The sequence below is a fragment of the Micropterus salmoides genome, unplaced genomic scaffold (genome assembly GCF_014851395.1).
Source record: "Micropterus salmoides isolate LMB-PRFRI ecotype aquatic unplaced genomic scaffold, ASM1485139v1 Ms_hic_scaffold_11, whole genome shotgun sequence".
Lineage (NCBI taxonomy): Eukaryota > Metazoa > Chordata > Actinopteri > Centrarchiformes > Centrarchidae > Micropterus > Micropterus salmoides.
In genome coordinates, this window is record NW_024040152.1 from 36,512,812 (window position 1) to 36,540,774 (window position 27,963).

General features: G+C 49.9%; 2 protein-coding genes across 3 annotated transcripts in view; both read right to left on the bottom strand.

Moving 5' to 3' along the window:
- Nucleotides 1–5,063: 5,063 nt before the first annotated feature.
- On the bottom strand, nt 5,064–16,052 carry LOC119898251 (tropomyosin alpha-4 chain-like). 2 transcript variants are annotated; one of them, XM_038712439.1, is made up of 9 exons: nt 15,744–16,052; nt 14,475–14,625; nt 14,076–14,209; nt 13,804–13,921; nt 9,462–9,532; nt 9,014–9,089; nt 6,350–6,412; nt 6,185–6,254; nt 5,064–6,044 (listed from the first exon to the last, which is right to left on the bottom strand). In XM_038712439.1, exons 2-9 carry the CDS (start codon nt 14,607–14,609, stop codon nt 5,962–5,964), a joined length of 750 nt encoding a protein of 249 aa, XP_038568367.1. In that variant the 5' UTR covers nt 14,610–14,625; nt 15,744–16,052; the 3' UTR covers nt 5,064–5,961. The 2 variants fall into 2 exon arrangements, with proteins under 2 accessions (XP_038568367.1, XP_038568366.1); XM_038712438.1 differs by lacking the exon at nt 9,014–9,089 and adding an exon at nt 7,564–7,639 and having other exon boundaries at nt 15,744–16,049.
- Nucleotides 16,053–18,991: 2,939 nt separating this feature from the next.
- The window catches only part of LOC119898249 (rho guanine nucleotide exchange factor 2-like), a 37,321-nt gene continuing 28,349 nt past the window's right edge, over nt 18,992–27,963 (bottom strand). Inside the window, exons 13-22 of the mRNA XM_038712437.1 lie at nt 26,680–26,852; nt 26,103–26,170; nt 25,790–26,014; nt 25,638–25,715; nt 25,463–25,512; nt 25,196–25,237; nt 24,977–25,027; nt 24,311–24,607; nt 24,067–24,226; nt 18,992–21,843 (exon numbers count right to left, since the gene is read on the bottom strand). Of these exons, the coding sequence (XP_038568365.1) occupies nt 21,794–21,843; nt 24,067–24,226; nt 24,311–24,607; nt 24,977–25,027; nt 25,196–25,237; nt 25,463–25,512; nt 25,638–25,715; nt 25,790–26,014; nt 26,103–26,170; nt 26,680–26,852 (1,194 nt within the window). The 3' untranslated portion in view covers nt 18,992–21,793. The remainder of the gene's footprint in view (nt 21,844–24,066; nt 24,227–24,310; nt 24,608–24,976; nt 25,028–25,195; nt 25,238–25,462; nt 25,513–25,637; nt 25,716–25,789; nt 26,015–26,102; nt 26,171–26,679; nt 26,853–27,963) is intronic.

A 27,963-nucleotide genomic window follows, 5' to 3' on the forward strand; every position in this document is an offset into this window, starting at 1 on the left:
GATGCAGTCAGTGGTAGTTTACCTGTCTGTCTCTCTACCTGTCTGTCTCTCAGGTGTGGACGATGCAGTCAGTGGTAGTTTACCTGTCTGTCTCTCTACCTGTCTGTCTCTCAGGTGAGGACTATGCAGTCAGTGGTAGTTTACCTGTCTGTCTCTCTACCTGTCTGTCTCTCAGGTGTGGACGATGCAGTCAGTGGTAGTTTACCTGTCTGTCTCTCTACCTGTCTCTCAGGTGTGGACGATGCAGTCAGTGGTAGTTTACCTGTCTGTCTCTCTACCTGTCCATCTCTCTACCTCTGTCTCTCAGGTGAGGACAATGCAGTCAGTGGTAGTTTACCTGTCTGTCTCTCTACCTGTCTCTCAGGTGAGGACGATGCAGTCAGTGGTAGTTTACCTGTCTGTCTCTCTACCTCTGTCTCTCAGGTGAGGACGATGCAGTCAGTGGTAGTTTACCTGTCTGTCTCTCTACCTCTGTCTCTCAGGTGAGGACGATGCAGTCAGTGGTAGTTTACCTGTCTGTCTCTCTACCTCTGTCTCTCAGGTGAGGACGATGCAGTCAGTGGTAGTTTACCTGTCTGTCTCTCTACCTGTCCGTCTCTCTACCTCTGTCTTTCAGGTGAGGACGATGCAGTCAGTGGTAGTTTACCTGTCTGTCTCTCTACCTGTCTGTCTCTCAGGTGTGGACGATGCAGTCAGTGGTAGTTTACCTGTCTGTCTCTCTACCTGTCTGTCTCTCAGGTGAGGACTATGCAGTCAGTGGTAGTTTACCTGTCTGTCTCTCTACCTGTCTGTCTCTCAGGTGTGGACGATGCAGTCAGTGGTAGTTTACCTGTCTGTCTCTCTACCTGTCTGTCTCTCAGGTGTGGACGATGCAGTCAGTGGTATTTACCTGTCTGTCTCTCTACCTGTCTCTCAGGTGTGGACGATGCAGTCAGTGGTAGTTTACCTGTCTGTCTCTCTACCTCTGTCTCTCAGGTGTGGACGATGCAGTCAGTGGTAGTTTACCTATCTGTCTCTCTACCTGTCCGTCTCTCTACCTCTGTCTTTCAGGTGAGGACGATGCAGTCAGTGGTAGTTTACCTGTCTGTCTCTCTACCTGTCTGTCTCTCAGGTGAGGACAATGCAGTCAGTGGTAGTTTACCTGTCTGTCTCTCTACCTGTCTGTCTCAGGTGAGGACAATGCAGTCAGTGGTAGTTTACCTGTCTGTCTCTCTACCTGTCTGTCTCTCAGGTGTGGACGATGCAGTCAGTGGTAGTTTATCTGTCTGTCTCTCTACCTGTCTGTCTCTCAGGTGAGGACGATGCAGTCAGTGGTAGTTTACCTGTCTGTCTCTCTACCTGTCTGTCTCAGGTGAGGACGATGCAGTCAGTGGTAGTTTACCTGTCTGTCTCTCTACCTGTCTGTCTCTCAGGTGTGGACGATGCAGTCAGTGGTAGTTTATCTGTCTGTCTCTCTACCTGTCTCTCAGGTGTGGACAATGCAGTCAATGGTAGTTTACCTGTCTGTCTCTACCTGTCTGTCTCTCAGGTGTGGACGATGCAGTCAGTGGTAGTTTACCTGTCTGTCTCTCTACCTGTCCGTCTCTCTACCGCTGTCTTTCAGGTGAGGACGATGCAGTCAGTGGTAGTTTACCTGTCTGTCTCTCTACCTGTCTGTCTCTCAGGTGTGGACGATGCAGTCAGTGGTAGTTTACCTGTCTGTCTCTCTACCTGTCTGTCTCAGGTGAGGACGATGCAGTCAGTGGTAGTTTACCTGTCTGTCTCTCTACCTGTCTGTCTCTCAGGTGTGGACGATGCAGTCAGTGGTAGTTTATCTGTCTGTCTCTCTACCTGTCTCTCAGGTGTGGACAATGCAGTCATGGTAGTTTACCTGTCTGTCTCTACCTGTCTGTCTCTCAGGTGTGGACGATGCAGTCAGTGGTAGTTTACCTGTCTGTCTCTCTACCTGTCCGTCTCTCTACCGCTGTCTTTCAGGTGAGGATGATGCAGTCAGTGGTAGTTTACCTGTCTGTCTCTCTACCTGTCTGTCTCTCAGGTGTGGACGATGCAGTCAGTGGTAGTTTACCTGTCTGTCTCTCTACCTGTCTGTCTCAGGTGAGGACGATGCAGTCAGTGGTAGTTTACCTGTCTGTCTCTCTACCTGTCTGTCTCTCAGGTGTGGACGATGCAGTCAGTGGTAGTTTATCTGTCTGTCTCTCTACCTGTCTCTCAGGTGTGGACAATGCAGTCAATGGTAGTTTACCTGTCTGTCTCTACCTGTCTGTCTCTCAGGTGTGGACGATGCAGTCAGTGGTAGTTTACCTGTCTGTCTCTCTACCTGTCCGTCTCTCTACCGCTGTCTTTCAGGTGAGGATGATGCAGTCAGTGGTAGTTTACCTGTCTGTCTCTCTACCTGTCTGTCTCTCAGGTGTGGACGATGCAGTCAGTGGTAGTTTACCTGTCTGTCTCTCTACCTGTCTGTCTCTCAGGTGAGGACTATGCAGTCAGTGGTAGTTTACCTGTCTGTCTCTCTACCTGTCTGTCTCTCATGTGTGGACGATGCAGTCAGTGGTAGTTTACCTGTCTGTCTCTCTACCTGTCTCTCAGGTGAGGACGATGCAGTCAGTGGTAGTTTACCTGTCTGTCTCTCTACCTGTCCGTCTCTCTACCTGTCTGTCTCTCAGGTGTGGACGATGCAGTCAGTGGTAGTTTATCTGTCTGTCTCTCTACCTGTCTGTCTCTCAGGTGAGGACGATGCAGTCAGTGGTAGTTTACCTGTCTGTCTCTCTACCTGTCTGTCTCAGGTGAGGACGATGCAGTCAGTGGTAGTTTACCTGTCTGTCTCTCTACCTGTCTGTCTCTCAGGTGTGGACGATGCAGTCAGTGGTAGTTTATCTGTCTGTCTCTCTACCTGTCTCTCAGGTGTGGACAATGCAGTCAATGGTAGTTTACCTGTCTGTCTCTACCTGTCTGTCTCTCAGGTGTGGACGATGCAGTCAGTGGTAGTTTACCTGTCTGTCTCTCTACCTGTCCGTCTCTCTACCGCTGTCTTTCAGGTGAGGATGATGCAGTCAGTGGTAGTTTACCTGTCTGTCTCTCTACCTGTCTGTCTCTCAGGTGTGGACGATGCAGTCAGTGGTAGTTTACCTGTCTGTCTCTCTACCTGTCTGTCTCAGGTGAGGACGATGCAGTCAGTGGTAGTTTACCTGTCTGTCTCTCTACCTGTCTGTCTCTCAGGTGTGGACGATGCAGTCAGTGGTAGTTTATCTGTCTGTCTCTCTACCTGTCTCTCAGGTGTGGACAATGCAGTCAATGGTAGTTTACCTGTCTGTCTCTACCTGTCTGTCTCTCAGGTGTGGACGATGCAGTCAGTGGTAGTTTACCTGTCTGTCTCTCTACCTGTCCGTCTCTCTACCTCTGTCTTTCAGGTGAGGACGATGCAGTCAGTGGTAGTTTACCTGTCTGTCTCTCTACCTGTCTGTCTCTCAGGTGTGGACGATGCAGTCAGTGGTAGTTTACCTGTCTGTCTCTCTACCTGTCTGTCTCTCAGGTGTGGACGATGCAGTCAGTGGTAGTTTATCTGTCTGTCTCTCTATCTGTCTCTCAGGTGTGGACAATACAGTCAATGGTAGTTTACCTGTCTGTCTCTCAGGTGTGGACAATGCAGTCAATGGTAGTTTACCTGTCTGTCTCTACCTGTCTGTCTCTCAGGTGTGGACGATGCAGTCAGTGGTAGTTTACCTGTCTGTCTCTCTACCTGTCCGTCTCTCTACCGCTGTCTTTCAGGTGAGGACGATGCAGTCAGTGGTAGTTTACCTGTCTGTCTCTCAGGTGTGGACGATGCAGTCAGTGGTAGTTTACCTGTCTGTCTCTCTACCTGTCTCTCAGGTGTGGACAATGCAGTCAATGGTAGTTTACCTGTCTGTCTCTCTACCTGTCTGTCTCTCAGGTGTGGACGATGCAGTCAGTGGTAGTTTACCTGTCTGTCTCTCTACCTGTCCGTCTCTCTACCTCTGTCTTTCAGGTGAGGACGATGCAGTCAGTGGTAGTTTACCTGTCTGTCTCTCTACCTGTCTGTCTCTCAGGTGTGGACGATGCGGAGTCAGAGTGCGGGTTGGACAGTGGGGTTGAATTTGATTGGCTCATCACTAATGAGGCTGACGCCCCCTCGTTGGAAGAGCAGCTGCAACCAATCCTGAAGCTGGTGGAGGAAGCAGCTGAAAATCACTGATCGATAACGGATGAACGTTCAGTAACAGCAGGACTGTAGAGCTGATCACTGTCCTCTCTCTGTGATCAATAAAGTTTTTCTAGAAACTCAAGAGAAGTCTGCAGCTGCGTTTGAATAGTCACTGAAGCAGCAAAGGCTGCTGGGAGATTCTTACCTGGACTGTAAACACTCACCTGTCTGAGGCTGTACATATATTTTTATACTTCTACTGTAGTAATATCCAGTCCTGTCATATACAGGTGAAGGAAACTGCAGTAAAGTCTGAAAGTTTTCAGACTTTAGATTAAATTGATCAATTAATAAAATAGAAAGTGTGAACAGAAGAAAAATCTACATCTAATCAATATTTGTTCTGACTTGCTGTCACCTTCAAACAGCATCAGTTCACTTTTTGAAAGTATTCTTACTTTAGTTTGTCCACACCTGCGTAAAACTTCTGCACAGTACTGTAAATACATTTATCACTAAGTTATCCTAAGATACTATTATGTATTCATGTTTCTATATGCGAGTTTTGCTTTAATCATTATGAAGTAATTATATATTAAATATTCTAAAGCTGCCTTCACTATGGATCCTGTCACCGGGTGAAGATGAGGAAGAGGCATCGTTACAGCTAATATTACAATGATGGCAACATTTTCAGACTGTCGGTTGTGGCGTCCAGAGGGGCGTTCAGGTGTCAGTCAGGAACTTTGATTATTCTGATGCCACATGGCTGCAGGTTAATAAAACGATGGCGTCTGTTTAACAGGAAGTATAAAGGTGTGCCCTGATCTTTCAGATTTGTACTCCACAACAAACAAACAGAGGGAAACGTACTGCTGCTAGCTGTAAAAAAGAACCAGTCAGGTTGGATGTACAGAACAGTGGCGGTGCTTTTATTTTATAAAATCCTCTCATGATTTATTACAATGAGCTGTGACTTCAGCACAGCGATGACATCATCATTGGCTCCCAGGTAAAAACTTTTCTAAACTTTATTTAATCATTAGGTCGAAGGTCACCTGTAGAAAACAAAAATGCTGATTGGCTGCTGGTCGACCAACATGGCAGTGGAACGCCTCGCTGTGACCGGCTAGCTTAAACCTCGCCACCTTGGAACAAAAGTAATAAATCATTGGCTCTAATCAATCTGTCGTTAATTAATGTGGCGAAGAAACTAATGAGTGCAACGACAAACCGTTAACGAACACGCTGAGGTTAGTGAGTCGTTAGTAACGAGGGGATGGCTGTAAGTCACTGTTAATCTCCCTTATAGACAAAAAAAAACCATCCAGCAACTCCTCATCTGGCTTCCTCACATAATACTGGGGGGGTGGGGGGGTTGGCACTGTCAGTGGAAGAGCGGGGGAAGGGAGGAGCAGGAGCAGGGAGGAGCAGGGGAGGAGTAGGGAGGGCTAGACAGTAAAATAAAGCAAGACTCCAAATGAGACTTAAAAGGTTCAGAGAAAGAATGTGTGAAAGAAGGAATCTTAAGGGGGGGGGCAATAGGAATGTGTGAAAGAAGGAATCTTAAGGGGGGGGGCAATAGGAATGTGTGAAAGAAGGAATCTTAAGGGGGGGGGCAATAGGAATGTGTGAAAGGAGGAATCTTAAGGGGGGGGGCAATAGGAATGTGTGAAAGAAGGAATCTTAAGGGGGGGGGGGCAATAGGAATGTGTGAAAGAAGGAATCTTAAGGGGGGGGGCAATAGGAATGTGTGGGCCACAGAGTCCCTGTCAGGCAGCGGTGGGGGGGGGGCAGCAGGTTCAGCAGGAGTTGAGCTCCTCCATGGTCTGATTCAGAGTCGCCTGCAGCTCCATGTTGGCGTTTCTGGCCGAAGTGAGAGCGTCTGAAAACACAAACACAGCACGGTGTTAACATCTCTACTCAATAAGCCCCGCCCCCAGGTCGATTGGAATTAGCCCCGCCCCCAGGTGACTGCAATAGTTACAGGTGTAATTTGACACCTGCTGAGCTGAGAAGTCTCACCTTCCAAACCGTCGATTGTTTTCTCCAGTTTGGCCACTGAACGCTCGGCGAACTCTGCTCTGGTTTCAGCCTGGACAGGAAGTGAGCAGGTGACAAACAGGAAGTGAGCAGGTGACAAACAGGAAGTCAGTAATGTGTCAGGGGTCAGAAATGTTGGGGTCTCACCTCCTTGAGTTTGCTGCTCAGGTTCTTGATCTCCTCTTCGTACCGGTCCTCCTTCAGGGAATACTGAGAAAGAGAGGCAGCCAATCAGAGAACCAGGTTTACTGACATCATGAGGTCACCTGACATCAGGGTCAGGTCTGGTTTCAGGTCAAGCTGAACAAACTGTCCTCACGCCGAACGGTCCGACGGTCAGCCCGGAGCGCTCATGCTGTCCGCGTTAGTTTTGTAATTTATTTAGTTTTTATATTATTCCATCCATTCATCCAGTTATCTGATCAGAACTCCTTCAGCGCGGCGCCCCCAGTACCAGCTGTGCGACTCCCTGGAACGCTCCGACCCAAACTCACAGACCCGGTGGACGACAACAACACGTTTCTGCATTTCCAGCTAAGGCCTGAGCCTTCGCTCAGCTAGCAGTCATGATTTAGGTGAAATGCTAACGTTAGCTTGTTTGGGGTCCGCTACGGAGACCGGATGCTGGACCAGGTCTTTATGCTCAGATGCTGAAGACCTGGTTCTGTTTTACAGCACTGTACAGAGCTGCAGTTTCCATGTTACATGTCAGCGCGTTGTGCAACAGTAATAACCGACTGTGTGAAACAGTGAGCTGTGTATCATGTTCATGTGACGCCGGACGAGAACCACATACAACATTTATCAAACCGGGTCGGACTGGATGGATTTAGCGAGGAGGAAACACGTGACAGCGTCCAGTTTTCAAAATAAGGCGTCTGTATAGGATGGAAATAAGATAACTGGATTATATTTACTACAGAAAGTATAAAACATATTACATGTGTCCATTAAAAGTAAACGGACTCATGAAATTTACTTTACCGGACCTCGTCGGGCCCCGGACCCCCCCCCCCGAATCTCTCCCCGGACCCCACCCAGAGTCTCTCCCCGGACCCCCCCAGAGTCTCTCCCCATCCTGTGGGAAACACTGAGGAAAGAGCTCATTTTGACTGTTTATGCAGCGGGAAAATAAATGGATAAAATGTGAATTTACTTGATGTTCAGGAAAGTTTTTCATTACATTCGGCTTCGGCCAAGAATTTTAATTTGGTCCCTAACGGAAACATAAAGACTTTGAACAGCAGCTGGTTTAACCTCGGACCCCACAGCAGTGAGGTCACAGTGTACTTCAGGTGTGTCACTGTGGCTGTCAAACATTAGTGTGCCCCTCCTCCCCCTCCTCCCCCTCCCCCTCCTACCTTCTCAGCCTGCGCCTCCAGAGACTTTGAACCAGTGAAGACAGTTTTCAGCTCCTCCTCCAAAATCCGACACTTGCTGCAGGTCAAAGGTCAGAGGTCAGAGGTCAGAGACAGGTCGGGCCGACACGTTGAGTTCCAGAAAACAGGTTCAGGTTAAAACCAAAGCTGCTATTTCACTTCCTGCAGCTGAAGCGCGTGAACGAGCTCTGAGCCAATCAGAGCCGAGATGTCACAGGAGTTTCACCTGTTCGATCTGTGTTTGTTCTATTTTAGAGTTCAGGTGATTTCAGACGGCGAGCGATGTCACTGGTTTTTGCCTCAGTATCAGACTGACTCGTCCTCTACCTGCTGGTGTGAGGACCAACAGCCACCGCTCGCCATCTGAACAATCTGTTAACCTGCTTTCTGGAACGTCCAAAAACAGGTGTCGTGTAGTTTGGCGGGGGCGGCAGACGGGCGTCGTCGTGTAGTTTGGTGGGGGCGGCAGACGGGCACCGCCGTGTAGTTTGTCGTGTAGTTTGGGGGTGGCGGCAGGCGCTGTCGCGTAGCTTGGGCGGGTGTTGTGTAGTTTGGGGGTGGCGGCAGGCGCTGTCGCGTAGCTTGGGCGGGTGTTGTGTAGTTTGGGGGTGGCGGCAGGCGCTGTCACGTAGCTTGGGCGGGTGTTGTGTAGTTTGGGGGTGGCGGCAGGCGCTGTCGCGTAGCTTGGGCGGGTGTTGTGTAGTTTGGGGGTGGCGGCAGGCGCTGTCGCGTAGCTTGGGCGGGTGTTGTGTAGTTTGGGGTGGCGGCAGGCGCTGTCGCGTAGCTTGGGCGGGTGTTGTGTAGTTTGGGGGTGGCGGCAGGCGCTGTCGCGTAGTTTGGGCGGGTGTTGTGTAGTTTGGGGGTGGGGGCAGGCGCTGTCGCGTAGTTTGGGCGGGTGTTGTGTAGTTTGGGGGTGGCGGCAGGCGCTGTCGCGTAGTTTGGGCGGGTGTTGTGTAGTTTGGGGGTGGCGGCAGGCGCTGTCGCGTAGCTTGGGCGGGTGTTGTGTAGTTTGGGGGTGGCGGCAGGCGCTGTCGCGTAGCTTGGGCGGGTGTTGTGTAGTTTGGGGGTGGCGGCAGGCGCTGTTGTGTAGTTTGGGCGGGTGTTGTGTAGTTTGGGGGTGGCGGCAGGCGCTGTCGCGTAGCTTGGGCGGGTGTTGTGTAGTTTGGGGGTGGCGGCAGGCGCTGTTGTGTAGTTTGGGCGGGTGTTGTGTAGTTTGGGGGTGGCGGCAGGCGCTGTCGTGTAGCTTGGGGGCGGCAGACGGGTGTGCTGTTTGGCGTCTACAGCAGATTAAAGTCATGCAGCGAGGCGTAGCAGGAGGAGGAGCTGAAGCAGCAGCTAAAGGTCAGAGGTCACGGGAGGCAGCAGGAGGTCAGGAGGAGGATTTCATCTGCTTTGACTGACAGCAGGTGGGAGGTCAGGTGACCCTCAGTACCTTGTCCTCAGACGCCTGCAGGCTCTTCAGTGATTGGTCGAAACTCCTCAATTGCTCCTCCAACCTCCGAACCTTACTGTTAGGTAGCATGCAGCAGAGACATGTTTCCATGGAAACAGACAGGAAGAGGAAGACCGATGCAGAAAGATTAGAGCGCTGTTAGTGAAGCAGTGTGACATCATACTGAGGTCAGCCAGTCATCACGGTGACATCACATTCACACAGTCAGATCAGCAGCGAGACGTCCTGAGTTTCACGTGATCTCTAGAAGAAACCTCATTCTAACCAGCACACCTATAAGCCTGGCTCCTCCCACAACCTGTCTGTCTTTTTGTCCACCTGTCTGTCTCCCTCCCCGTCTCTCCCTACCCATCTGTCAGCCAGCAGCATTGCAGCAGCAGCTTCAAGCCATAAGCAGCAGTTAGACATGCAGAGCTGAGTGTGTTACCTCTCCCCCTGCTCGGCTCGGTCTTCAGCTCGTTCCAGTTCTCCTTCCACCATCACCAGCTTACGAGCCACCTGTCAATCAAACACACACACAGAGTAGATGTGCAGTGTTAGCCGGCAGCCAGGTGTCAGGTGATCTACTGAATCACTGTGCTTTACAGCGCGTGCCGGGGGCTTTACAGCCGGGTGGTTTACAGCGAATGCCAGGTGGGAGTGCCTGGGTGGTTTACAGCCGGGTGGGAGTGCCGAGTGCTTTACAGCAGGTGCCGGGGGCTTTACAGCGAGTGCCTGGTGGTTTACAGCAGGTGCCAGGTGGGAGTGCCTGGTGGTTTACATCAAATGCCAGGTGGGAGTGCCTGGTGGTTTACAGCGAGTGCCTGGTGGTTTACAGCGAGTGCCGGGGCTTTACAGCGAGTGCCTGGTGGTTTACAGCGAGTGCCTGGTGGGAGTGCCTGGTGGTTTACAGCAGGTGCCAGGTGGGAGTGCCTGGTGGTTTACAGCGAGTGCCTGGTGGTTTACAGCGAGTGCCTGGTGGTAGTGCCTGGTGGTTTACAGCGAGTGCCAGGTGGTAGTGCCTGGTGGTTTACAGCGAGTGACTGGTGGGAGTGCCAGGTGGGAGTGCCTGGTGGTTTACAGCGAGTGCCTGGTGGTTTACAGCGAGTGTCTGGTGGTTTACAGCGAGTGCCTGGTGGTTTACAGCGAGTGCCAGGTGGGAGTGCCTGGTGGCTTATAGCGAATGCCAGGTGGTTTACAGCCGGGTGGGAGTGCCTGGCGGTTTACAGCCGGGTGCCGGGTGGAAGTGCCGGGTGGCTTACAGCGAGTGCCGGGGGCTTTACAGCGAGTGCCAGGTGGGAGCGCCGGGTGGTTTACAGCGAGTGCCAGGTGGGAGCGCCGGGTGGTTTACAGCGAGTGCCAGGTGGGAGCGCCGGGTGGTTTACAGCGAGTGCCAGGTGGGAGTGCCGGGAGCTTTACAGCCGGGTGGCTTACAGCGAGTGCCGGGGGCTTTACAGCGAGTGCCAGGTGGGAGCGCAGGGTGGTTTACAGCGAGTGCCAGGTGGGAGCGCCGGGTGGTTTACAGCGAGTGCCAGGTGGGAGCGCCGGGTGGTTTACAGCCGGGTGGCTTACAGCGAGTGCCGGGTGGGAGTGCCGGGAGCTTTACAGCCGGGTGGCTTACAGCGAGTGCCGGGGGCTTTACAGCGAGTGCCAGGTGGGAGCGCCGGGTGGTGTACAGCGAGTGCCAGGTGGGAGCGCCGGGTGGTTTACAGCGAGTGCCGGGTGGTTTACAGCGAATGCCAGGTGGGAGTGCCTGGTGGCTTACAGCGAGTGCCGGGTGGGAGTGCCGGGAGCTTTACAGCCGGGTGGCTTACAGCGAGTGCCGGGTGGGAGTGCCTGGTGGTTTACAGCGAGTGCCGGGTGGTTTACAGCGAATGCCAGGTGGGAGTGCCTGGTGGCTTACAGCGAGTGCCGGGTGGGAGTGCCGGGAGCTTTACAGCCGGGTGGCTTACAGCGAGTGCCGGGTGGTTTACAGCGAGTGCCTGGTGGGAGTGCCTGGTGGCTTACAGCGAATGCCAGGTGGGAGCGCCTGGTGGCTTACAGCGAATGCCAGGTGGGAGCGCCTGGTGGCTTACAGCGAATGCCAGGTGGGAGCGCCTGGTGGCTTACAGCGAATGCCAGGTGGGAGCGCCTGGTGGCTTACAGCGAATGCCAGGTGGGAGCGCCTGGTGGCTTACAGCGAGTGCCGGGTGCGAGTGCCGGGTGGTTTACAGCGAGTGCCTGGTGGGAGTGCCTGGTGGTTTACAGCGAGTGCCGGGTGGGAGTGCCTGGTGGTTTACAGCGAGTGCCGGGTGGGAGTGCCGGGAGCTTTACAGCCGGGTGGCTTACAGCGAGTGCCGGGTGGTTTACAGCGAATGCCAGGTGGGAGTGCCGGGTGGCTTACAGCGAATGCCAGGTGGGAGTGCCGGGTGGCTTACAGCGAATGCCAGGTGGGAGTGCCGGGTGGCTTACAGCGAATGCCAGGTGGGAGTGCCTGGTGGCTTACAGCGAGTGCCAGGTGGGAGTGCCGGGAGCTTTACAGCCGGGTGGCTTACAGCGAGTGCCGGGTGGTTTACAGCGAATGCCGGGTGGGAGTGCCGGGTGGCTTACAGCGAATGCCAGGTGGGAGTGCCTGGTGGCTTACAGCGAGTGCCGGGTGGGAGTGCCGGGAGCTTTACAGCCGGGTGGCTTACAGCGAGTGCCGGGTGGTTTACAGCGAATGCCAGGTGGGAGTGCCGGGTGGCTTACAGCGAATGCCAGGTGGGAGTGCCTGGTGGCTTACAGCGAATGCCAGGTGGGAGCGCCTGGTGGCTTACAGCGAATGCCAGGTGGGAGCGCCGGGTGGTTTACAGCGAGTGCCGGGTGGTTTACAGCGAATGCCAGGTGGGAGTGCCTGGTGGCTTACAGCGAGTGCCGGGTGGGAGTGCCGGGAGCTTTACAGCCGGGTGGCTTACAGCGAGTGCCGGGTGGGAGTGCCTGGTGGTTTACAGCGAGTGCCGGGTGGGAGTGCCGGGAGCTTTACAGCCGGGTGGCTTACAGCGAGTGCCGGGTGGTTTACAGCGAGTGCCTGGTGGCTTACAGCGAATGCCAGGTGGGAGTGCCTGGTGGCTTACAGCGAATGCCAGGTGGGAGTGCCTGGTGGCTTACAGCGAATGCCAGGTGGGAGTGCCTGGTGGCTTACAGCGAATGCCAGGTGGTTTACAGCCGGGTGGGAGTGCCTGGCGGTTTACAGCCGGGTGCCGGGTGGAAGTGCCAGGTGGCTTACAGCGAGTGCCGGGTGGGAGTGCCGGGAGCTTTACAGCCGGGTGGCTTACAGCGAGTGCCGGGGGCTTTACAGCCGGGTGGCTTACAGCGAGTGCCGGGTGGGAGTGCCGGGAGCTTTACAGCCGGTGGCTTACAGCGAGTGCCGGGTGGGAGTGCCGGGAGCTTTACAGCCGGGTGGCTTACAGCGAGTGCCGGGGGCTTTACAGCGAGTGCCAGGTGGGAGCGCCGGGTGGTTTAGTGCCAGGTGGGAGTGCCGGGAGCTTTACAGCCGGGTGGTTTACAGCGAGTGCCAGGTGGGAGCGCCGGGTGGTTTAGTGACAGGTGGGAGTGCCGGGAGCTTTACAGCCGGGTGGTTTACAGCGAGTGCCGGGTGGGAGTGCCGGGAGCTTTACAGCCGGGTGGTTTACAGCGAGTGCCAGGTGGGAGCGCCGGGTGGTTTACAGCGAGTGCCTGGTGGTTTACAGCGAGTGCCAGGTGGGAGCGCCGGGTGGTTTACAGCGAGTGCCAGGTGGGAGCGCCGGGTGGTTTACAGCGAGTGCCAGGTGGGAGCGCCGGGTGGTTTACAGCGAGTGCCAGGTGGGAGCGCCGGGTGGTTTACAGCGAGTGCCTGGTGGTTTACAGCGAATGCCTGGTGGGAGCGCCGGGTGGTTTACAGCGAGTGCCTGGCGGTTTACAGCGAGTGCCAGGTGGGAGCGCCGGGTGGTTTACAGCGAGTGCCAGGTGGTTTACAGCGAATGCCAGGTGGGAGTGCCTGGTGGCTTACAGCGAGTGCCTGGTGGGAGTGCCGGGTGCTTTACAGCCGGGTGGCTTACAGCGAGTGCCGGGGGCTTTACAGCCGGGTGGCTTGTGGCTTACAGCGAGTGCCAGGTGGGAGTGCCTGGTGGTTTACAGCGAGTGCCAGGTGGGAGCGCCGGGTGGTTTACAGCGAGTGCCAGGTGGGAGCGCCGGGTGGTTTACAGCGAGTGCCAGGTGGGAGCGCCGGGTGGTTTACAGCGAGTGCCAGGTGGGAGCGCCGGGTGGTTTACAGCGAGTGCCAGGTGGGAGCGCCGGGTGGTTTACAGCGAGTGCCTGGTGGTTTACAGCGAGTGCCAGGTGGGAGCGCCGGGTGGTTTACAGCGAGTGCCTGGTGGTTTACAGCGAGTGCCAGGTGGGAGCGCCGGGTGGTTTACAGCGAGTGCCAGGTGGTTTACAGCGAATGCCAGGTGGGAGTGCCTGGTGGCTTACAGCGAGTGCCAGGTGGGAGCGCCGGGTGGTTTACAGCGAGTGCCAGGTGGTTTACAGCGAATGCCAGGTGGGAGTGCCTGGTGGCTTACAGCGAGTGCCTGGTGGGAGTGCCGGGTGCTTTACAGCCGGGTGGCTTACAGCGAGTGCCGGGGGCTTTACAGCCGGGTGGCTTGTGGCTTACAGCGAGTGCCAGGTGGGAGTGCCTGGTGGTTTACAGCGGGTGCCGGGTGGTTTATAGCGACCCTCTTCACATCACAGTACCGCCAGGCTGTGCACTATGGGTACTGTACTAGGGCCTGTGTATTACGGTAGGTTATTCTGACCTCTTCATATTTGCGGTCGGCTTCCTCAGCGATCTGCTTGGCTTCTCTCAGCTGAACCTCCAGCTGCTCCATCTTCTCCTCGTCCTTCAGAGCTCTGTTCTCGATCACCTTCATGCCTCTGGGGGGGGGGGGGGGATCATAATCATTATCAACATGTCCACTGAGGGAGGACACCTGAACCTGAGCCCAGACCCTGACTGACCCTGACCCTGAACCCAGACTGACCCTGAACTTGTCCCCATCCCTAAGGATGTGTTTCAGGTGCGACTGACCTCTCACTCTCGTCAGCCACCTTCTCCACCTCGTCCAGCTTATGGAGGGCGGCGGTCAGTCTCTCCTGGGCCCGGTCCAGGTTCTCCTCACTGAGCTGCAGACGCCGACCCAGAGCAGTCACCTCCGCCTCCGCCTGCAAGACACAGCGCAGGGAGGAGAAACATTACTGACTCCTGATCAGCTGATTCACAGTCAGTGTCCGCCCTAAATACTGTGGTACTATGAGATAGTACTATTAGGAGCAGGTACTGCAGCAATAATAGTACTATTCCACAGTACTGCAGAGCAGTCTCCTGGAACGTACCCGACGTTCCTCTTTCAACATATGCAGGTATTAATGGAATCTGAGGAGAACAGACCCTCCCACACCTGTACAGGTGTGTTGTGTGTGTGCGTACCTCCTCTCTGCTCCTCTTCTCCTTCTCCACCTCCTTCTGCAGCCTCTCCGCTCGGTCCTCGGCCTCCTCCGCCTGCTCCTGCAGCACCTTGATCTTCTTCTTCACTGCATCGATGCTGTTCAGTCCTCCACTCATCTTCTTCTTCTTTTTCCTTCATGAACACACAGCGTCACGTTAAAACACCTGAAAGCTTCTCTTTTCGTCCCTTCTTCACGCCGACACGCCTTCCTAACATCACATCTGATTCACAATAAATACACAACTACTGGAAAACTATGTGCCCCCCCCCCCGAAGGAAGGACTCAAATATATATATATATATGTGTATGTATGTAGGTTTTATACTCCAGCACCTAGGGCTGGACCGAATATTCCATCATTGGGTACACATTCGAGCGGCGCACACAGAACGCAATGCTCCAGTTCACATCACAGGGAAAACAAAATAAGGCCGCTTGGTTTACAGCGCTCTGTGGCAGCGCTGTAAACCCAGCGTGGCATTAAAAGCAAATTTTCTATAATAACATGTTACTTTCTGAGACGGTGCTCATCTCCTCCTGCCCTGCACTGCAGCCAGAACCTGGTTCTGCAGCATCTTCCAGTCTGCCTCCCTTTTCCCCGGCTTAATTTCAAAATGAAAACCTCGCTGTTAATTACTGTCCAGGCTCTAAAAGTGAGATTGGCTTTGCCAACAAGACGAAGCTGCTCCACAGTGACGTCGCTGGAATCACAACACCTGCAGCCAATCATATGACGGGACATAAGAGCAGTAGTGTGCAGATACTGAAAACGTTCAGATCAATGACAAATATTATCTACATTTAATACAAAGAGGGTTCAAACGCTGCTGCTTCCGTCACGCCAATGCCAGCTGACGATCTGCTCGACGCCCTCATCCCCTCCGTCCCCCTGTGAACTAACACTTTGACAGCAGACACCCCCCCCCCCCGGAAACTGGACCTGAAACCGGACTGGCCCACCTGACCACCTCCGGTCTTCCCCCTTTAATCCACAATCATCGGGTTCAGATCTGCAGCGACTGAGACGAAATGAATCTTAAACCAGTTCATTAAGATATTAGCCTTCAGTTCCGGGACGCGATACCGGATCTGTCTGCGGGGTCCAGCTGGATCTTTCTGCGCCTGACGTGTTGTTGTTCTGCAGTTAGCATGTTAGCTCCAGATGCTAGCGGCGGACCACCGCCCTGTTAGCCTGTTAGCATGCTAGCAGAAACCAGGTGAGGTGTACCTGAGTGATTCCGAGTCTTACCTCTCTGTTCCTCTGAAGAAAACACACCTGCGGCTCGAGCCCGACTTCCTGACTCCGTCACTTCCCCGTTAGCAGACAGGCTAACTGGCTGTTAGCAGGCTAACGGAGCGGCTCACTTTAAACTGAATTAAGTTTTAGAAACGCGGGAAACGCTGCGGCTCGGTGTCTCAACTGTCGCGCGGCCTTGGATCTCTGGTTCAGCGTGTTCTGGCCTCGGTCTCTGTCGGTTCTGTATCTGGTTCAGGTCTCAGCCGCTTCCTCATCCAGCCAACTCCCAACTCAGGACTACAGGACTACACCCTCTTCCGGGTTAAATTCCCTCCACAGGAACTGACGTAGAGAGAAGCGCCATTACAAATTAAAAGTGGTCTAGAGAGACAGTTATGATCCATTTCCCGATTCAAAGACTTCCCTTTTTTTAAATTGGAAACTCTTATATAATCATAACTTCACCAAAACGAAAACAAATCGCTGTCCAACAAGGACTGAATGGATAAAGGTATTTGCTCTGTGGTCCATTTAGTGGACAGTGACGCTGTCTCATGTCACACAAGAACTTCTGTCTCACTTCTGACCTCACTGCCAATCGTAATCATTTTCACTCCATAACTAATGCTACCCCCAACTCTTTTATGTGTTTAATTAGGGGAATGTTAATGAACCCCCTTCTCTCCCTCTACTTTGAGTTGGAGGCCTTGTCTTTAATGAGGATAAAGTCCCTAACAAAACAATTAGGAATTTGATTGATAGCATCTCATACCCTACAATATCCAATATCCAATATACAACATAGAAACTCAATTTCACAATTTTTCTCAAAATGTACTATTCACTCGTTACGAACCAAATAATTAAATTAAAATTCCCCAAAGCCAAAGAAATCCATTTTCAAATTCTTAACGTCCAGCGACTTGATACGACAGCGTTTTGGAATAGAAACCAGTAACTGTGTATTTTGTGATAACAATGAAGCTACTGATAATTTATTCTTCCATTGTATGTATTCTGAAGTGTTGTGGCTTGATATACATGACTGGCTTTACCCAAAGGTTTCCCGTCTGAAGAACTTTTCTCTGAAGGACAGTATCTATGGTTGTGTCATGGACAACAACAAAGACGACTTTCTGATTAACAACATTGTCATGAAATTTTATATCAACAAGTCAAAGTTTTTGAAAGTGAATCCTAAGTTTTGTGTATTTCATAATGAGCTTCTTTCCTTTACAAAAGCCCTTAATGTTATGGAAACAAAGAATGCATTGAGACTTTTATCCTCTTTTCTTTTTTGTTTTTCCCTATCTTTTGACATGCACTTGATCCTTTCTGCAGTATGTCACAACTCAGTGCCATGTTTTTGTATATGGAATATTTGTCAATAAAAAACAAAACAAACTTTATTGATCCCTGAGCAGAAATTGCGGTGTTGCAGCAGCAAAATAGACACAGATCACAAACATTTACAGACCAGACATATTCACACAACTAACACGATGTACAAAATGTACTTTAAAAAATATATTTATAACGCATATGCAACTGTGCAGAGTCCTTCACATAACACAGAAGGTGTATTTAAGAAGTATTTACTATTATTTACTTTAGTTCAGAAGTACAAATACAACAAAATGATCTGTTACCGTCAGTAAAAGACTGGCATTCAAACCTTTACTGCGGTATAAGTACAAAAGTATTTACAACTAAATGTGTATTATTACATCACTGTATTATTACTGATGCATAAAGATGAATGGAGCAATACTTTGTGTATGTACATCACAGCAGTGTGTGTATATATATATATATATATATATTTCTCCCCCTAGGCATCAGAGTTTCAATGCAAACAACAACCAAATGAGTGTTTAACACGTTTCCTTCACTTTCTATATATATATAGTTTCAGTAGAGAAGATGAATTCCATGATGGGGGGGGGCATGCTCATGTGTACAGTAGTTAACTTAAATTCAACCAGCTTGTTCTTCATCCTTGCTGGATAGATTTGTATTTATTGATTTGCAGGATTTCCATCTGGTCCTTTAATAAAATATGGAACAACAAGAATAAATGACTGTTACAGATGGTGATATTGGTGAAGGGCGCGTTGATGCTGATGGCAGGTACACAGGTGCATCATCAGCGTGTTGCAGCTCCTGATAGGTTCACAGATCGAGGTTTCACTGATTTATCCGTGCGATAGTGAGTTCTTCCTTGGAGAGTTTGACATTACTAAAAATAAAACTTCTTCTGTCTTCACTTTACAGAGAAAATCACTGGCAGGAGATTTATAGACACGTTTTGTCTTAATAATAAAGTTTGAGGTTTCTAACTGATCGAGCATCTTTAACGTTCTGTGAATTTAATCCCTGTCTGTCTCAGAATATGTTCAATGTTACATAAGAAGGAAAACTGTTCCATCTCAGGATGAGCACACATTCTGTTAAATGTTCATTTCTTTAGAAGAGATTTTCTTTATCACCACGAGAATAAGAAGGCGACTGTTAAAACTGTTGATGTTTCTCACAGACGATGATGCTTTTTTTTAGAATTTGAATGATTTTTCTTGACTTTTAACTTTTTTGGACTGGAGCGAGAGTTTCAGAGCGGTGAGTTATTAATCTGTATCCATAAAGTTTTAACTGAGCTCTGTCTCTACATCACAGGAACAACTTTCTGTCCACTGACTGCCTGGAGGGTAGCTAGTGTTTGGAAGGGAGAGGAGAGCTGTGTGCTGCAGCTCGCTGTTTCTGAGGGCGTGTCTGAGTCGCCGCTTGGCGAGCGTTATATGAGGCTGTTTAGCTTTCAAAGGGAAGCGTCTGGACTACAAACAAGCTGTTTTCAGTTCAGAGCAGAGTTTTCTGTGGGAGGTGGGAACTCCCTTTGGGCTTTTTCACTTAGCAAACCTTTTACAGCACAAAAAAAGAGATATAACTCAATAAAGGAGAGGGGAGAAAGCCAAAAAGCAGAACACCACCTCTTTAACATCAGAAATACATTGTATAAGTATTAAACTGCTACTGTACACAATGTAATATCACATAATTTAATAAAATAATATAATACTGTTGTAGCAAGAAGGTTGTGGGTTCAAACCCCGGTTGCCCCGGCCTTTCTGTGTGGAGTTTGCATGTTCTCCACACATTCTCTCCGGGTGCTCCGGCTTCCTCCCACCATCCAAACACATGCAGACTAGGTTAAACATTAACATGAAGGAATTTATGGTTTGAGAAATAAAAACAGCAACACGTTCTCCAGCTGATTACATTTATGAGGAACTCGAATCAATAAACTTACAACAAACAGCATTTACAGTTTCTGAGCAAATCTTTATACAAACAGGAAACTACACCAACAGAAGACTCAGCTCAGGCCTGGACCAGGCTGATCCTGGATCCAGACTGAGTCTTAAGGTGACGGATGTTAGAAAGACCATAGAACAGCTGCAGGAAGATCAAACACAGCGTTTTCCTGAAAAGGACGAGTTCTCATGATGCTGAGTCAGTCTGTTGTGAACCTCAACATGTTTTAAATCCAGCCGTTTATCTTCAGCAGCTGGTTCTGATCTCCTGTCAGACTCTTCAGAACAACAAGTTCATCTTTTAAAGATCTTTGGGATGGGTGTTTGGATCCGGTGTTCTTTAACTTTCTGCGGTGGTCCATGTCCACGGCAACTCTACATCACAATGAGACGTCACCATCATCACCATCTTCGCCACTGCAGCAGGTTTCAGATGCTTTCTGTCTCCAGTTTCCTTCGTTCACAATGTTTTGAAGTTTCTAAAGAAATATCTGCAGAGATCCAGGTCCGGCCCACACTGAGCCGAACCTGGATCTCTGAAACATGACTGGACCGCCGGCTGTGTTAGCTTATTACGACCCGTATTTATGTTTACTGCGGCGGCGACCTCTAGTGGCCGTGTGACGGGAGCGCAGGAGGAAGTCAGGTGACCTAGTCTAAAGAGGACAAAGTCCACGTAAGGAGGTGGACGAGTCAAACCCAGACTTTCACACAGGAGACCAAAGTTTGAGCCACGGTGACTAATTTAGAGTTTTAAGTTAAACAGCATTTAAACAGCGTAAGTCACGTGACTTACATAATTATTGTAACCCAAATAAGATGTTTTCCCAAACCTAACCAAACTGCAAGCGTTAACCATGTGTTTAACATCATGTGACTTAAGGTTGATACGCCTGCCCCTGGACTGTGTTTGTGGTTTTGGGAGTCTCCCTCCGTCTACCTGTTTTGTCGTTTAGGTACGAGGACACGCCGCCGCCGCCGCCACCGTCCGTCATCAGGCTGTAAATAAAGTGTTTTGGTTCAAATAACATCAGAGAGGAGTTGACATGTTCAACATCTCAATAAAAACATCCGCAAGCAAGCTGATTGGTTAAAACCAACCAGACAAAATATGTTCAGGTTCTGTACAAGTATAAAAGACACATGCTAACATGCTAACATGCTAACAGGAGCGCTTCAGCAGTGATGTCATGTTTCAATCAGACAGCTTCCTGTTTCTTTAAAAAAACCACTGATCTACTACTCAACAACACATAGCCCCCCTCCACCCCCCCATCCCACCTGACCCTGCAGGATCTGACCTACTTCCTGCGACGTGAAACTGCTGAAATCATAATTTCTGTAAACGTGTTCCAGCTTAAAAAGTGTTTTTGGTTTCACTGTCTGACACCCTGAAGTTATAGGGTTACTGAGGCTGAAGATACTTATGGATCAGATTATAGATCAGATTCTAGGGCAGATTATGGATCAGATCATAGATCAGATTACAGATCAGATTCTAGGTCAGATTATGAATCAGATTCTAGGTCAGATTATGAATCAGATTCTAGGTCAGATTACGGATCAGATTATGGATCAGATTACAGATCAGATCATGGATCAGATTACAGATCAGATTATGGATCAGATTACAGATCAGATTATGGATCAGATTACAGATCAGATCATGGATCAGATTACAGATCAGATTCTAGGTCAGATCATGGATCAGATTATAGATCTGATTATGGATCAGATTATGGATCTGATTACAGATCAGATTATGGATCAGATTATAGATCAGATTATGGATCAGATTACAGATCAGATCATGGATCAGATTACAGATCAGATTCTAGGTCAGATCATGGATCAGATTATAGATCTGATTATGGATCAGATTAAGGATCAGATTATGGATCAGATTACAGATCAGATTATGGATCAGATTACAGATCAGATTATGGATCAGATTACGGATCAGATTACAGATCAGATCATGGATCAGATTACAGATCAGATTATGGATCAGATTACGGATCAGATTATAGATCTGATTACGGATCAGATTATGGATCAGATTATAGATCAGATTCTAGATCAGATTATGGATCTGATTATAGATCCGATTATAGATCCGATTATAGGTCAGATTATGGATCAGATTATAGTCAGATTATAGATCAGATTACAGATCAGATTCTAGGTCAGATCATGGATCAGATTATAGATCAGATTATGGATCAGATTATAGATCTGATTATGGATCAGATTCTAGGTCAGATTATAGATCTGATTATAGATCTGATTATGGATCAGATTATGGATCAGATTATAGATCCGATTATAGATCCGATTATAGGTCAGATTATAGGTCAGATTATGGATCAGGTCAGGCTCTGTGGGATTACCCCCTCCCCCCCGTTTAAGAGCATCATTAACTGAATGACGCAGATGTTATTATCCAAAAGCATTCTGGGTAAAGTAGTGTGTCTAACCTTTGAAACTATTTAAATCCCAATACAAAGCTCTGCCCATTCCAGCACGTGTGGGCGGAGCTCCAGCTGACGTGATGATGTAAACAGGTCACATGGTTATACTTCCTGTTTCTAACAGCAACATTCAGAAAACAGGAAATTAAATAATGTCCAGCTTCAGCGTTGGTTAAATCCGACAGCGACTGAATCAGACTGATCTCTGAATGTCTGTGAAGCCGCGATGACATCACAGTGACATCTGCAGAGGTCCCTGAGGTGCTCAGGTGTAGGTGCAACGTTAACTGGGATCAGCTCCACACTCGCTCTCCTCTGGGATGTCCTGCAGGTCTGACGGGTCAGAGGTCAACATAATATAAAGTCAGTAAGTTATAATAAAGTTAAATTAGACTTTAATAATATTATATGGAGATGACAAGATGGCTGCCTGCGTTTTGGTGCGAGCAGGTCCTGGATGTGGAGCAGACAAACCCGGACTTAGTTACTGTCCTCTGTGACTTTAACAAAGGAAATCTCAAAACTCCCAAATACAAAATGTCAGACCAGAGACCAGAGAGGATTCTGGATCACAGCTACACCACAGTAAGCAGTGACTATCACGCTGTCCCCCCACTGGGACTCTTATCACATCATGGTCCTGCAGGCAGAAACTAAAGCTCTGTAAACCTGCAGTGAGGACATCAAAACAGTGGACCAGTGAGGCTGTAGAGGACCTTCAGGCAGGTTTGGAATGAATGGGATGTTTTCAGGACCGTTTCCAACAGTCTGGATGAGTTTACAGAGGCTGTGACGTCCTATATCAGCTCCTGTGAGGACAGACCCTGGTTCACTACAGACTCTGGTTCACAACGACAGACCTCGGTTCACTACAGACCCTGGTTCACTACGACGAACCACGGTTCACTATGACAGACCCTGGTTCACCTACCAAAAACCCGGTTCACTATGATGAACCCCGGTTCACTATGACAGATGCCGGTTCACCTCTCAGGAACCCAGTTCACCATAAACCCTGGTTCACTACGACAGATCCCATTTCACTAGCACAGACCATGGTTCACTATGACAGACAAAGTTCACTATGACAAACTCTGGTTTACCTACCAAGAAGCCGGTTCACTAAGACAGACCATGGTTCTCTACTACAGACCACGGTTCACTACAACAGACCACAGTTCACTACGACAAACCGTGGTTCACTACAGACCCTGGTCCACTACAACATACCGTGGTTCACTACGACAGCCACTTGTTCATTAGGACAGACCACGGTTCACTACAACAGACCACAGTTCACTACGACAAACCGTGGTTCACTACAGACCCTGGTCCACTACAACATACCGTGGTTCACTACGACAGCCACTTGTTCATTAGGACAGACCATGGTTCACTACGACAGCCACTTGTTCATTAGGACAGACCACGGTTCACTACAACAGACCACAGTTCACTACGACAAACCGTGGTTCACTACAGACCCTGGTCCACTACAACATACCGTGGTTCACTACGACAGCCACTTGTTCATTAGGACAGACCACGGTTCACTACGACAGCCACTTGTTCATTAGGACAGACCATGGTTCACTACGACAGCTACTTGTTCACTACTACAGACCACGGTTCACTACTACAGACTGGTTCACTACTACAGACCACACTTCACCTCGATAGACAAAGTTCACTACAACAGACTAAGATTCACCTCTCAAGAACCCAGTTCACAACAGACCATGGTTCACTACGACAGACGCCGGTTCACTACGACAGACGCCAGTTCATTACGATGTACCCTACGTCACTAACACAGACCGTGGTTCACTATGACAGACCCTGGTCCACTACGACGGCTATGGCTCAGGAGGTAGAGCAGGTTGCCCGTTAATCAGAAGGTCGGCGGTCGAAGTGTCCTTGGGCAAGATACTGAACCCCAAATTGCCCCTGGCGGCTGTTCCGCCAGTGTATGAGTGAGTGCGAATATTAGTTTCTGTTTGAGCACTTAGGCTCAGTGTATGAGTGTGTGTGACTGGTGAATGCAGGTGTAAAAGCGCTTTGAGTGGTTGAAAAGACTGGAAAGGCGCTATACAAATACGGAGCATTTACATCTACGACAGACCCGGAGTTCACGGACATCATTAACACGCCTGCTTCAAATCCTCCACAATCACCCCTGTCCCCACTAAACCAAAGACCACAGGACTAAATGACCACAGACTCCAGAACCATCAAGCTCCTCATGTTTGCAGATGATGCCTCCCTCATTGGGCTCACCTGCAGAAGGCTGTGGTCCAGAACTGCATGGTACATGAACAGCTTCTTCCCATCTGCAGCCTCAGTGACAGGGTACCCCCCCCCCGACTCTGACTCTGAACCCCCCCTTCCAGTCCAGTCACACTGTAAATATCTTGTCATCATATCCTAAGCTCCCGTGTGTGTAAACCTGCTTCACTCTGATTCTGATCGCACACTATCAGCATTACTATACTATAATAACAATGATTCCAGTTATATATTAATGATTAATAATGCTGATTGATGAGTTGAACTGACCTCTGGGGCTGTCAGAGCGAGGAGAGATCCTCATCACCTCCTCCTCCTCTTCCTCCTCGTTTCCTTCCTGAACGCCGTCTAATTGGTCAACTGGATCCTGGCTGGCCAATGGGGCGAGGGGTCGGGGCTCCAGTTCCCTGCTGCCACGCCTTCTGCTCACCTGCAGACACAGATGCTTCAGGTTATCTTATTTAGTTCAGTTTATTCACGACAGTCAGACACTTTTGTAAAACACCTGATCTACCTGTTCTCCCTTAATGACATCACTGATCTCTCCATTACTCCTCTTCCTGCTCCTTGGCTCCGCCCCCTCTCTGGTTGACTCCTCCCCCCTCAGACGCAGCCGTGTCACTTCCTCCTGCAGCAGCTCCACCTGCCGCTGCAGCAGTACCGCCTCTCCACTGGCGTCCAGCCCTGTGTCCCGGGACATCGACCGACTTAAGCGGGACCCGGGGGCGGGGCCAGAGCCTGGCGTAGATGAGGGGGTATTGCCTGTTCTGAGTGACAGCTCCAGGATTGAGTCCTGTCGAATCACAGCAGCCTGGGGGTGGAGTCAATGAGTTAGAAGGCTGATACTTCCCTTTATGTACTGAAGGATATATATACACATATACACACTATATTAGGGCAGTCCCCAACTAAGGATTTACATAGTCGAATCAGAATCGTCAAGTCCTGCCTATAGTCGACTGACACTCGAATCATGTGTTTGTGTGCGGCGATTGCGAGCGCGGGAGGGTACACAGAATAGCTCCGCTATTGCAGAGCTGCAGTCTCTATTCATTCAACTTACACTGTAAATTTTCAGCTAAACTATAATAAATATACATACATACATACACACACACACACACACACAGTAAATCACCGTATGAACAATAAACATGTAAACAACTTCCTGTTGTCATACCTGCAGGGCGTGAAGATGCGTGCTCAGACTGACCAATCGCTGACGGACTTCCTGTGGAGAGAACAGGTGTCGGCTGTTAATAGTAGCTCTGATTGGACAGAAACTGGGTGCACAAAACACAGCTGGATCACAGCTTTTTATTGACATCCTGGAATTCAGCGTCGTTTGACTTGATGAGGAGGGAGGAGCGAGGAAACATGAGTCAGAGACGGTCGTTACCTCATTAAGGGTCCGTTCTTGCAGTTGGTTCCCGTTTCGGTCCTGAGAGAAAAAAGCATAAACTCAGTGTCGCTCCTCTTTACTTTGTTCTAACTTTGTTCTGTTCGGTCACATTAAACGAAACTGAACTTTTTATTATCTGTTGCCATGGAAACAACATAGCCAAAAAGGCGTTGATGAACAAACGTGAGAACATTACCTCTCTCAGACAAATGTAGGATCGAATATATTAAAGGAAGCTTCAGTCTGAGGTTAAAGGTGATTTACCTTTGAGGAGCTGCTGTTCAGCTCACCGTTCAGAGAACCAGAGTCTCCGTCTGAGAGAGAAACAGAGACACAAAGAGAGATACTCAGATCACAGGTTGGACAGGTGTGGACAGGTGTGGACAGATATGGACAGGTATGGTCAAATATGGACAGGTGTGGACAGATGTGGACTCACTGCTCAGCTCCTGGTTGCCATTGGTCCCGGTGGGTCTCTGGATGTTGGAGTTCAGCAGCAGCTCCGTCAGTTTGTCCACTGAAACACAGAAGGAGGCGTCTCAGTCTCAGTCTGATGTTTTCTTTCAGAAGAAAACTGAAAATGAAACTCACCTTCTGCGATGGAGGAGGTGAGGAGCGGCTCGGCCTGAGGAGCGTGAGGAGTGTCGGCTCTGAACAGGTTCCTGCAGGAGCAGGAGGACTTAGATGAGGAGATGCTGAGCTCCAATTCTCCTTCTTCTGCTCCTCCTCTTCCTGTCGCCTCCACAAAGTCAGCAAACAGAGTGACTCGCTCCTGCAGGAGCTCCAGCACCTCCCTGTCCTTCTGCTGAATGTCAGCTGGAGAAACAGATTGTACTAATTATTGTTCATGACCGCAAGACCACAAGAACAAGGAGGAGGGGAGGAGGTGGAGGAGGTGCTGTACCTCTGAGTCTGCGCAGTAAAGCTTTGTCTTCAGTCTCGATGAGAGGAAACTCGTCTCTGGATGGACAGCTGCAGATAAAACACAGGATACTGTGAAGTACTGAGTACTAATACTTAAATAAGAACTACACCAACTTCCACAGTACTATTAACCTGAGTACTACATGTTACTACTGATGTTTCACCAACAGCTCAAAGACATATAATATCTGGCTCAGTGACTCGGCTTCAAGACAAACCGGGTCTGAACCAGGACCCGCTGTGGTCTAGGCGTTAAGATGCAGACCTGTGTTGTTTCTTCCCCCAAATAGATCTACATCTGCAGATAAAACTCTGGACCCAGTCTCAGTGGGAACTGGTCTACCAGGCTGGTCCTGCTAGCCCCTCCTACAGGCTGCAGAACTCATTACAGCTGATCTGAGCAGTTGTCTGTCCTGAAGGGGGTGCTAGAAGACAGACCTGAAGATCCTCAGGAGAGCAGGAGGGACAGAGACATGTACCTCACTGAAGACCACCTAAGGACCTGTCACCACACCAAACACCACAGTTCCACCCCTACAGAGTACTGCAGTACTGACCTGAGAGCAGTCTGCTGGATGCGGCTCATCCAGGTCCTGTGGTCATCTTTGGAAGAAGCGTACAGCTCGTACATCTCTGGAGGGGTGGAGGAACTGATCAGATACATTCCTCGCTCCTGATTGGCTATGTCTCTGACGATCAGGTTATTCAGAGAGACCACTGGAGACTTGTCCTGAGACAGAGAGACAGATGAGACATGCAGGTGAGACATGCAGGTGGACAGACAGGTCTGCCTGCCGGGGGATTTCCCATGATGCACTGAGCTCCTCTCTCCTCTACTTTCTCTCCCTCTGTATGCAACCTCATCCCATTATTGCATGTTACTAACACAACTTCTCCCCTTTCTGGTAGTCTTGTGCTTTCTCATCCCTCTCCTCTCTCCTCCTATCACTTCCTGCAGGTGTTTCTGGCTCTGGAGCCAGAAATTCTCGATTTGAGCCCTCCTTGGATGAGTCTGGATGACTGACAGCTTTTCTGAGCTGTGTCCAGGAGATCCTCAGTGCCCGACATGGTGACATCCAAAGAACCAGCGGTGATAGAAGAAGGATTATTTTTGTTTGGAGATTGTTAATTTGTCTATAGAACCTAGGAAAGATAGAAATTCAGGTATAATCTAGGTATGATGCAAATAAGTGACAACAGGCATAAATTAGAAACCAATGGTTACTAGGTACGTATCGAATATGCACAAACAGGCATCAGGGGAATAAATAGGCTATCTAGCTGCAGCCTGAAAAGAAGCAGTGTGATGTATTTGCAACAATTGGCGTTAAGGGGTTAAGCTGAAGGGGGAGTCCTGAAGCAGCAGCAGATATCAGGAGGCCAGAAGGACTGCAGCTCCAGTGGGGGAAGTTTGGGGAGGCCTCGTAACGGGTCTGACAAACTGTCAGATGACTCACAGGAAGAAACATGACGAAGACAGGACGGTGAGCTCAGTGCAGAACCACCTTCCTTCCTGTTGAAAGGAGCTGAGCTGGTCCAGTATTTGATTTGGATGCCAACAGGACGATGCAGGGATTATATATCCCGTCAGACCTGAGCCAACACTTCAAGACCCTCAAGAAGGAGCTGGGTTTGTTTGTCCTGCTGCCATCATGACCTGGACCTATATATGTGGCTGTGTCTGAGTGGGTTGCCCACAAATTTCTGGGTTGGCGGTTCTATCCCAGGCTCCTCCTTTCCACAGTTGGCAAGATACTGAACCCTGAGTTGCTCCTGATGGACAGGCCTTACAGTGTGTGTGATTGGATGAGAGGACAATTGCCCATTATTTCCTCATTTGG

Bases quoted from the DNA above. Each gene is read 5' to 3' on its own strand.
- LOC119898251 (XM_038712439.1), bottom strand. From the start codon at position 14,609: ATGAGTGGAGGACTGAACAGCATCGATGCAGTGAAGAAGAAGATCAAG. The intron at 14,210-14,474 runs GTACGCACACAC...TGTGTCTTGCAG, and splicing joins AGAAGAGGAGCAGAGAGGAG to GCGGAGGCGGAGGTGACTGC. The intron at 9,090-9,461 runs GTAACACACTCA...GCTACCTAACAG, and splicing joins CGAGCCGAGCAGGGGGAGAG to TAAGGTTCGGAGGTTGGAGG.